General features: G+C 33.3%; 2 protein-coding genes across 3 annotated transcripts; one reads left to right on the plus strand and one right to left on the minus strand.

Moving 5' to 3' along the window:
* Positions 1-17: 17 nt before the first annotated feature.
* On the minus strand, positions 18-4,247 carry LOC111710748 (uncharacterized). 2 transcript variants are annotated; one of them, XM_023484868.1, is made up of 6 exons: positions 4,046-4,247; positions 1,776-1,960; positions 1,200-1,294; positions 814-893; positions 362-482; positions 18-126 (listed from the first exon to the last, which is right to left on the minus strand). In XM_023484868.1, the coding sequence occupies exons 1-6, from the start codon at positions 4,088-4,090 to the stop codon at positions 68-70; spliced, it is 585 nt and encodes a 194-aa protein (XP_023340636.1). In that variant the 5' UTR covers positions 4,091-4,247; the 3' UTR covers positions 18-67. The 2 variants fall into 2 exon arrangements, with proteins under 2 accessions (XP_023340636.1, XP_023340635.1); XM_023484867.1 differs by having other exon boundaries at positions 1,776-1,963; positions 4,046-4,245.
* Positions 4,248-5,181: 934 nt separating this feature from the next.
* On the plus strand, positions 5,182-7,434 carry LOC111710750 (gastrula zinc finger protein XlCGF52.1). Its single transcript, XM_023484870.1, has 2 exons — positions 5,182-5,401; positions 6,099-7,434. The coding sequence occupies exon 2, from the start codon at positions 6,130-6,132 to the stop codon at positions 7,243-7,245; it is 1,116 nt and encodes a 371-aa protein (XP_023340638.1). The 5' UTR covers positions 5,182-5,401; positions 6,099-6,129; the 3' UTR covers positions 7,246-7,434.
* The last annotated feature ends 2,730 nt before the right edge of the window (positions 7,435-10,164 follow it).

The raw sequence follows: 10,164 nt of genomic DNA on the forward strand, positions 1-10,164 counted from the left end.
TAACCCTGAATATGCAGATTCCTGAATTATATTAATTATTATAATTATATTGATAACCTAACATTTCTTACTTGAAAGATGAATCTTCAGCTCTGAATAAAGTTCCATCATTCAAACTGTTTTTATCTAACAAGAATTAATAAGCATTAAAAACTAGCTTCACTGAATTTCTTTCTAAGGGGTGCATGTCTTTTTCAAAAATCTTACATCCCCTCCGCTTGGATTTACAGATTTTTTTCAATCGCCAAATTTGAGTTTTAAAAAGGGATTTTTTTTTGTTTTAGCATAATCAATATGAGAGCTGGAAAAACTTGCAAATTAAAGCCCTCCTCCCTCTCTGAGATTATAACGAACCCCATACCTGGTTTACAGTCTAGATCCCCAACCCAGAGACAGTTTATAACCCAGCAACATTTCTTCTCTTCTCCTTTATCATCCCTGAAACTAGGGGAGGAACCAGACTCAGGAACCAGCCGGGGAACCTGACAAAGGAACTGTTAAGTATTTAAGAGATCTAAAGGAGTGTGTCAACAAAATTTTAAATGACCCTTTATTTATAGAGTGGAATGTCGATGATAAAGTTAAAAAGTTTATGTTATTTTTTTTAACCATTGTGAATCGGGAAAATGGAGGATTTTTTTCAGTCCCTTTAAGTTACCATTTATTTTGATGACGACGGCGCCCTTTAAAACTAAGAATCGCCGATAAATTTCTACAGCAAGGAAGATCAAGAAAATGTCTGCGATTTTTTATCTCTCCTAAAGTTGTGAATATGGTTTTTTGCTTCAAATGTTGGTTAAAAATATTTAGAACCTGTGAGACCATATCTGCATATACTTTGAGTCCGACAGGGAAGAGAAGAGACAGTTCTTGATCTGTTCGCACAGCATCCCCTGTAGGAAACTTATTTCGTAATTAAAAATTATTTAAAAACTATAAAAAAAATTCCAAATCTTAAAATCCATATAAAAAATGGCAATTCAGAATTAAATGGTGAAGAACCCTTTAAAGAGAAGAACATTTATAGCATCAATTTTTGTTATATCTAATTTCAATGGATCCAGTTTTTCTTAAGGATATCCTAAAAGAAAAATCCTTGTGATTTTAACAAAATTTAAACAGATATCCGTGGATATTTGTAGCCCCAGCTAGAAGGGACGGAAGAAGGTTGAAAGATATGTCTTCTAAACTTGTTTTACCTAAAAGTAAAGTTCCGTTGACGAATGATTTGCCGGGAAAGAGAACTCCTATTTCTGAATTTTCCTCATGGACAAAGGAAATATATATTCCAAACCTGGACCAAACATTTCTTTAAAATTCTTATACAATTTAACAACCATCCTACTAATATTTGGCTTGTGTATCTGTTTATTTGTTTGAATAAAATAAATGTGAAAACGGCTAAACTGATCGGGATAAAATTTGTTTAAGGTTCAAAAATGTTTGATGGATAAAGTTTTAGAAATCCGCCAACACAGGAAAATCCACGAAATATTTCAGGTTTTTTATTTGAAATGTACAATCCAATCCAATCATATAAAATGTATACCACAGACAAACTTAAGATAATTAAACTGAGGCCGAATTTAAAGAATTTGAGCTACGGCTTAAATTTAAGCCGCGGCTCAAATATTGTTGGTTTCACTTAAACTTGTATTAATTTAAACCGGTTTTTGGTGGATTTAACACGCGACTCAAATTCATTAAATTCGGACACTGGTTATTTTAGACAGAGTTGCTAATTTTTAATCTTTAAAATAAGTTAAGAATGTTCCCTGTGTGCCGAGAGTACGGTCGCAGTTATATTCTGGATAAAGACTCGACTCTCTTCCTCTCCTTCATCCTCTACCTCGTCAACCTGCCCTCCACCATCTAGGTCATCTTCAACCTTTCCCCCAGCAACAACTTCCTCCTCTCCCTTCCCTGCATCATGTCCTTCTTCCCCCTCAACAGCAAAATCCTGCTAAATATACAGCGTCCATCAAGTCATCAACATTTCTTTAAGATTTACTGAATTTTATTAACAAAACAGAATTGTCAAATTACTTTCATTCATCTTTTTTTTGCTTATTTTTATCCTAGAACTTTATGAACCATTCAGAGAGAATTTAATAATCTCTCTTTTTTCAACAGTTAAGATTTGGGGTTTGAGAGTTAAAACAGTTTTATTTGTTTCAGTTTTTGGTAGTTTTTTCCCCCTTGGATCCGGATCCAGAAAGCCAAAATCTTACGGATCCGGATCTTACGTATTAGTGTCCATCCAAACGCCCTATAATCGGTTCAAGATAGCTCTCATCATGGTTCCATTTTAAACATTTACATATTCCCTTTAAGTCAATTTTCAACCAAACCAAACTTTCATAACTTCCTAATTTTTGGTGTTACAGACATCTTATAATTGTTAATAGATCGGAAATTGATTATTGATAATGTTCACTGTACAGAAATGTTAAATTACATATTTAGATTTTAAAAGCTTCTTTAATTCATTTATGAGAAAAAATGTTACTCACAATTTCATGATTTTGGGGGCACTAAAATATTCTTATTTGTTCCGATGCAAATAAGTAACATTTTAAAGTTAATAAACTTATATTTTAACTCGTCTTGTACATTCTGGTGATTTCCTAGTATAAAATTTTTTGACCCCCCCCCCCCCCTCCTTCCTTTCGATTTTGTACATAGATCTCATTTGTAACACATGGATATACTTTGTCAGGTGGCCGCAGCGGCCGACCTTCTCACATGTCCTAACCACAGCACTCGGCCCCCTTATAGTCTGTCCAAGCCGCAGCGCTCGGCCAAGAAATTGTCTTAACCTAACCTAACCCTAAAATAATACAAAATAATTATAACTTTGCTCTAAATTAGTGGTCTGTACAAAATTGATAGGAGATGGAGGGGATCCAAAAATCGTTTACTGGGACTGACCCGTATTATCTTTTGAGAAAATAATGTTTTTGTTGTGATATAAACTTTTCCTGGAGGTTAAAAAAACGACAAAACAATTGTCCCGCATGATAACACAAGACAATTGCATTAGTATGTAGATGTTATACTTTGGTTAAATAAAACTTCTTTTTTTGAGATTTTTTCTGTCTCAGGAGTGTGGGGGACGAAACGAAAAACGAAAGGGGAAGAAGGGGGGGGGGTCGAGAAATCTATAATTAAAAGGAGTAATTTTCGGTCTTTTCTCCGGTCACAAGTGACTCTATCTTTTAGTCCTGGTACCGCCCGGTCAATGATTTGTGTGTAAAGCTATATTCGAGCGGGAAAGGGGGGGGGGGGGGGCAAGGTCACGTGGACCGAGATGGTCAAATTATGTTTTTCAAATCTATTTATTGTTCAAACTGCACAACGAACAGAAAAAGTACTGTATATATATAAATATATCTTTCAACATGTACATTCTGATTTATAAGTTATTTTAGTAAATGTTTAAATCAACATAATAATTAGGAATTGAATAGGTAGCAGCAAAATTGAAGAAAAAAACAGTAAATAATTAAAACAATGTTCCGACCAAAAATAATGTTCAAATAAGCATGGCTTAACAGGCACTTATTTGAGGGCGCGAGAGGGCAGAAAAATGAATGAAATTTTGAAAAAATTGTCAAAATTCTAAGGTTGACCCACTCAACGCCCCCCCCCCCCCACTCCCTTAATTTTTTATAAGAACTAGATTCCAAATGTTTATTGAAAATGATGCAAATAATTGATATTATGTAAATTGTTATACTAGAACATAAAATGTTACAAATGTTTCGCGTGTTTTAATGGGTGGGGGGAGGGGACAAATGATCCAATTAATTCTGTAATAATTAATCTTTTCTTCGAAGATACGATTTTTTTCTGGGAGGAGATATTTTGAGTCCGTCCCTGTATAAGCAACATTATCCATGTATTAAAAATGAGATGCATGAACAAAATTGATACGAGGGGGACGAGGGGCGGGGGGTCCAAAAATCCTTCTCTAGGAAATGACCGATATTTTCACTTTACCCTATTGCGAGCTATGTCTATGCGGCCACCATTCCCACCATACCTTGTTTGATATTTTTTCTTCTACATCAGTACTTGACATTTTCATATCGAAAAATATTTTCAACTTTTTTAATTTCACTGATTATTAGCTATTTTCAGGGGTTAAACAGTAGACATGTTTTCCAATTCTAATAGAAAAATAATCAGCAATTCGACCGGCGATGTTTTATTGGAGAGATTGCCAGCAAATACGCGAAGTTGCCGCGAAATATTTCTGAGCTGCGAAGTGAAGGCCGTTCTAATAAAGAAATGCAATACACTGGTGTAAACCCTAAGGGTATATTTACACTGGTGTATTTGTGTCCCCCGGTGTAACCACAAAATGCAAAAAATTTAAGATTTCCAACTTTAAAATTGAATGCCAACATAAAAAGGCGATTTATTTAATTTAGTATTTTTGAAATTCTTTTTGGCATTGATATATTATTAGAAGTTAAAATCATTAAAATGGTTATTGGTCTTATGAGAAATCATCCATAAAATATTCCAAAAATATTAATAAAATTTAATAATAGAATTATTAAATGCTTTTAATTGTCTGAACTATTAAGTTCTCTGCATGGTTTTCTGGTCTCTGTTTACCCTGGGTAAGTCAGAAAACACAGGGTGGACCCAGTGTTTTCATTTCTTGACACTGGTGTAAATCTACCCAGTGTAAACTGTACGTTGTTGTTGTTTGAACCAGTGTAATTCATGACTATTAAATCCGATCCTAGGTAAACACCAGTGTAAATGACAGTTTACACTGGTGTAAATCCTTTATTAGAACGGCCTTGAATAGAAACAACTTGTTGAATGGTGTTGTTTAGGACCTACACAAATCAGCTATACTCTACTTCTGACCAACGCCAAATCCGCTATACTTCACATCCGACCTACTGGCACGTGGTTTTACAACTGCTTCATAGACTTGTGGCCGCAGCGCCTGGCCCAAAGCCTGTTTTATAGCTGAGGCGCTCGGTCCCCAAGCCTGTCCTAGCCGCAAAGCGGCACATGAATTGTCTTAATTCCCAACCTAACCCTCAAATAATACAAAAAGAAAGAGCTGGTGTAGGTCCGATATTGCAGTAGGTCGGAAAGTTAGTAGGTCAGTCATTCATAAGAATTCAGTCAGCCATAAGAATTCAGTAGGGGGTCCCGGGGTTTGTTGCAGCTGTTGCAGACGGTGTAACATGTTGAACTTGACCCAAGAAGAAGCTGTCGAGTGTCAATACCTTACACGTCACTTCACACTTGTTCACTTCGCAGCAGCAGCTTTAACATTTCAATCAGATTCAATTTAATTCAACTAGTCTAAATTCAGTTGCTGAGTGAGTTGGCACTCTTGGCACACATTAATATGAACGTTGGTTGCAAGGTTTGATTTTTATGAATGAATTATGTATATTGTATATCTTGTTTCTAAATTTTATTTTTTATTTCTGAATCATTAATACCATCCAACGTGTTCAGCTTCAGGCATCTAGCTTAATTAGTTTTTACTTTAATATAGCTTTTTGTTACTTAAGAAGACTCGGCCCCCTATTCATATTTCATGGCTATTAATTTACCTAGAATTAAAAATAAAAAGATTTTTTAGAATTATACATTATACAAAACTCTTGCTATGTCTGCCCTAGCCGCAGCACTCGGCCCTGAATTTTTTTTAAATATACTGAAATATACTGAATACTTAATTTAATTTTGATTAAATTAGTATTTACAAAATTGATAGAAATGGGGGGCGGGGGGTCCTCAAATCTTACTCGAATAGGACTAAACCCATCAAGAATATATATTGTCTTTAAATATGTTGTAACATATTCAGGAACTCGATGCAGACTTTTTTTCATAAATAATTACACCTGATATACTTTGTACCATTCGAACCTTCAGTTTAAAAATCCATTACTAGGAAATTACCTAGCTTTTAAGAGTACCTTTGTGAATCGTACTTTTCCATCTTTGTACATTGGGGGGGGGGGGTCACTTGAAATTCCGCTCACTTAAAGATTTAAACCCCCTCCCCCCCCCTCCCAAAAATAAATCGATAATTTTAACTTATTTTTTTTCAGTTTTTGATTAGAAGAAAGAGCTGAGAACATTATGGAGACAACTTCACTTGCTTGTGCTAAATGCAATCATGTTGCAATGGATCTTTCTGATTTTAAGAGACATAAAGTAAATATGCATGAAATCATCATGTATCGATGTGACCAGTGTAAATTTAGAGCTACATTAAGAAAGGATTTTAAGAAACATATGAAGAAACATTCAGTGGATAAATATCAATGTGACAAGTGTGAATATGCAGCAACTTCAATAGGTAGACTGAAGACGCACAGAGAAACCTGGCATGGAGTTAAATGCAAATGTGATCTGTGTGACTTTGAAGCAACATTAAGAACAGATTTAAAGAAACATATTGAGAATAGTCATGCTGAACATCCATGTGACCAGTGTGACTTTTCAGCAACTACAACTCCTAAACTAAAGTTACACAGAGAAACTGTCCATGAAGGAATTCAATACTCATGTGATCAATGTGTATTTGTAGCAAAAACATTAAAAAGTTTAAATATACACAAAAAGATTCATAATGAACCAAAGCCTAAAAAAATTGAAGAAAAAAATACCTGTCATATTTGCGAGAAATCATTATCATCCCCTATTTCATTAAAAAATCACATTAGAACACATACAGGAGAAAAACCTTTTTCGTGTGATATTTGTAGAACAGCATTTTCAGTGAAAATAAAATTGGCACAGCACATGATGATTCACAGAGGGGAGAAACCATTTACCTGTTCCATATGTGATAAATATTTCTTTGAGTCTAGCCGTTTGTCTAGTCACATGAGAACTCATACAGGAGAGAAGCCTTTTAAGTGTATAATATGTGAGAAATCTTTCGGGCAATCCAGTGGGTTAAACACTCATATGAAATCCCATTCTGGCGAAAAACTCTACACCTGCTCTTTTTGCGAGAAATCTTTTTCCACAGGGGGTGGTGTAAAATCCCATGAGAAGATTCATACTGGAGTAAAACCCCACAAGTGTGCCATCTGTTTGAAAGAATTTCGGTTTTCTAGCAATTTGGATAATCATATGAAAATCCATACTGGGGAGAAACCACACATTTGCTTGATATGTAATAAATCTTTTTCATTATCAGGTCATTTGTCAAATCATATAAAAACTCATAAAGAAGAAACTCTATGAACTTTTTCTGTTTCAGTAAATCATTTTCACAATAAAAAGCTTTTCCAAAGCACATAGCAACCTAAACCTACATAAATGCACAAAATTATTTTCATTTAGTTGAGATTTTTCAACCAATCACAAAAAAACTTAAAATTAATATAAAATTTAATATTTTATTTCTTTATATTGCTAGCTGCCTTTTTGTAGTATGTTTGTATGTATGTATGTATGTTTATATCACTGTATAGTTGTGTTATTTTTATTAAAATAAGTTTAAAAACCTTATTACTCCATTATTAGCCCTAAATTGTCGAGTGTTATTCATATTCTGGTATAGTCTGTAAAACATTCATCCAATTTATTTATTGCATTTAAAAACGCGTATTTCCTTATTATTAAAAAGGTGTCATTTCTACGAATGCTATTGGTATGGTGCCAATTCTTCATCAAATTTAATTCCAATAATCTTGATAAATCCTTCTTGAGACTGCACCCAGTCTGCATTTAGAATTTACAATGTTAAGCTGGTAATTCAGCCCGGTACTTGAAATTAATCGGAGTTTTGCACTGTTAGTCTAACGAAAGAACGTTTTTTTCGAACCAAATGAAAAATAAATCGGTTTTTCCTGAACTAACGATTTTACTGAACAAACCATCTCAGTGAACAAATGATTTAATCAACGACCGTTTAGTTAGAAACCGAATGAAAAAGATGGAAAATAAACAATCATTCTAGAAAACGAACGAATTTAAATATTTACCATGAACGACTGGAATGGGCAGACAACGAAAAACTTTATTTTTTTGGGACACGGGCAAAAGCTGCTTATTTTATTTATTGTGAACAAATCCTTGTGTTTTTATGTTTTCAATCAAAATGTCAGATAGTAAAAACTAAATCAGGTCAAACTTGTAAACAGTAAAAAGTAATAAAAACCAAGTAATATAAAATTCAATATAAAATATGCAGGTCTCCTTTTTTCCTCAGTAATCAGGAAGGCTTGTCGTCATCATTCTCTCTTTTCATTAAGAAATTGTGCTATTGGAATGTAGTTTTTTTATTCTCCGACTTTGGATTTGGCCCAGAATTTGGGATGCAGCGCTCGGCCTGGAAATTATCTTAACCCATTCTTACTATTTGGAATTATGTCATATTGCACGTTTGTCGTGTTTTCTTTCCTTATACAGGGTGTCCCACGAACATGACAATTGATAAATACTTTAGAATGTCTTCTTCCATACAATGTGTTAGATATTAAAGGCTGTTTGCAGTTTATTTCGTTTGCACTAACACATTTTACTTTGAAGTTAATTTTACTATAATATGACTCCAAAATAAATTATGTAGAAAGGCATTCTAAACTATTTACGAACTGTCATGTTTTGTGGGACACCCTGTAGTCTTTGGACACCGGGTCGTTATTATATCATAGGTCGCTCCGTTATACCTTTTATAACCAGAGTTAGAGGCATTCGGTTTCTTCTATTTAAAATCATACGCGTTTTGGTTTAAATTTCAACAATCTTTAAACTTACGGATTTGTTTGTGTATTTATTCAAAACGTATATGCCGGAAAAAAAGTATTTAAGACAGAAGGCTGAGAAATTATGTTTAATTGGAGAAATTGTGATCGAAAGTTTCTGGAATATTGACAGAACCATTATAATCCACGTGGCCGGTGAACCTGTAATTTGTAACTATTATAACTTATATATAATGTCTAAATCTTCATGTTTAAAGGTATTAAGATTCACATCTCTCTCTATATATAAATATATATATTTATAATATATTGCATTAGCAAATCCTGAAATACATTAAATGTTTTAATTTGAATCCGATTGTTTAAATAATATATATGTTTATGTATAAATATGCCAAAGTTTCATATAAGTTTAAAAAGCTGAAAAAGTCAAATAGATCCTTAAGTACCATAGGTGGCAACAGAGAAATGGATCAATGATACACAACGTCACAAGTGTCAAATATAACAAGAAAAACTAAATTTTTACATTAAAAAATGTAAAAACAGAAAATAAATAACATATAAAACTGCACTTGTTTTACTGTGAGATAAGCACTTCATCCTTAAATAATCACTTTTATTAATAATTTTGTCGGACACAAAAGCTGAGATAACACTTGTGACGTCAGAATACAGCTGTACTAAGAGTGTACAAATTCTACGTTGCCATCTATTGAACTAGAATCTATTTGGAAAAAGTAAAATCAAATGATCCATTAATAAACACTAAACCTCTCTCCAACCCGGAAATCAATCTTTCACAATAAATATCATCAACTGTAATTTCTAGTAACTCTTCATTTAAATAGAGGCATTCTACATTTACAAGAGTAACCTATAAACCTGTAACAGAAACGAAATAACCCTGAAATCGCCAGGTGAGGGATGTGCAGTTGCCCCTTTCCATTTCGATCATTAAAATAATCTAATTATGACTGTTGAAGCTGTTGAAAAAACAGTTGAAACCATTTTTGGAAGTTGAAACGTTGTTGCGCCCCAATGTTTTTCTCACAGGGTGACATCCTCAAATTTTACAGGGAGGTTGTTTTTCATAAAATAAATGTTAAAAGTTTTGAACTGAATTGAATAATATTTGTAAAAAACTGAACTAAGAGAGAGCACCGGCCTTGATGTTCAATGTACTGTTTTATGTTATTGCCTTCTCTATCTTTCTATCTTTCTATTATATATATATCTCCCTATAGAATTTTTGTATCTTTCCATCTTTTTTTTCTATCTTTCTCTAATCTTTCAATCCTACCACCTTTGTATCCTCATTTTTCAGTAATATATAGAGGGATATGTTAATTAGTTTGTATTTTTCATAAAGAATTATCTTTCAATCAAGATATCTGTACCTATTTCAGCATTATTTCTAATTTTCATTCATAATTTTTTCTTTTTTTATAAT

The sequence above is a fragment of the Eurytemora carolleeae genome, unplaced genomic scaffold (genome assembly GCF_000591075.1).
Source record: "Eurytemora carolleeae unplaced genomic scaffold, Eaff_2.0 scaffold1076, whole genome shotgun sequence".
NCBI classification, from domain to species: Eukaryota; Metazoa; Arthropoda; class Copepoda; order Calanoida; family Temoridae; genus Eurytemora; species Eurytemora carolleeae.

Bases quoted from the DNA above. Each gene is read 5' to 3' on its own strand.
- LOC111710748 (XM_023484867.1), bottom strand. From the start codon at position 4,090: ATGAAAATGTCAAGTACTGATGTAGAAGAAAAAATATCAAACAAG. The intron at 894-1,199 runs GTAAAACAAGTT...AGTTTCCTACAG, and splicing joins CAACGGAACTTTACTTTTAG to GGGATGCTGTGCGAACAGAT. The intron at 483-813 runs GTTCTAAATATT...TTCCTTTGTCAG, and splicing joins ATGCAGATATGGTCTCACAG to GTTCCCCGGCTGGTTCCTGA.
- LOC111710750 (XM_023484870.1), top strand. From the start codon at position 6,130: ATGGAGACAACTTCACTTGCTTGTGCTAAATGCAATCATGTTGCAATG.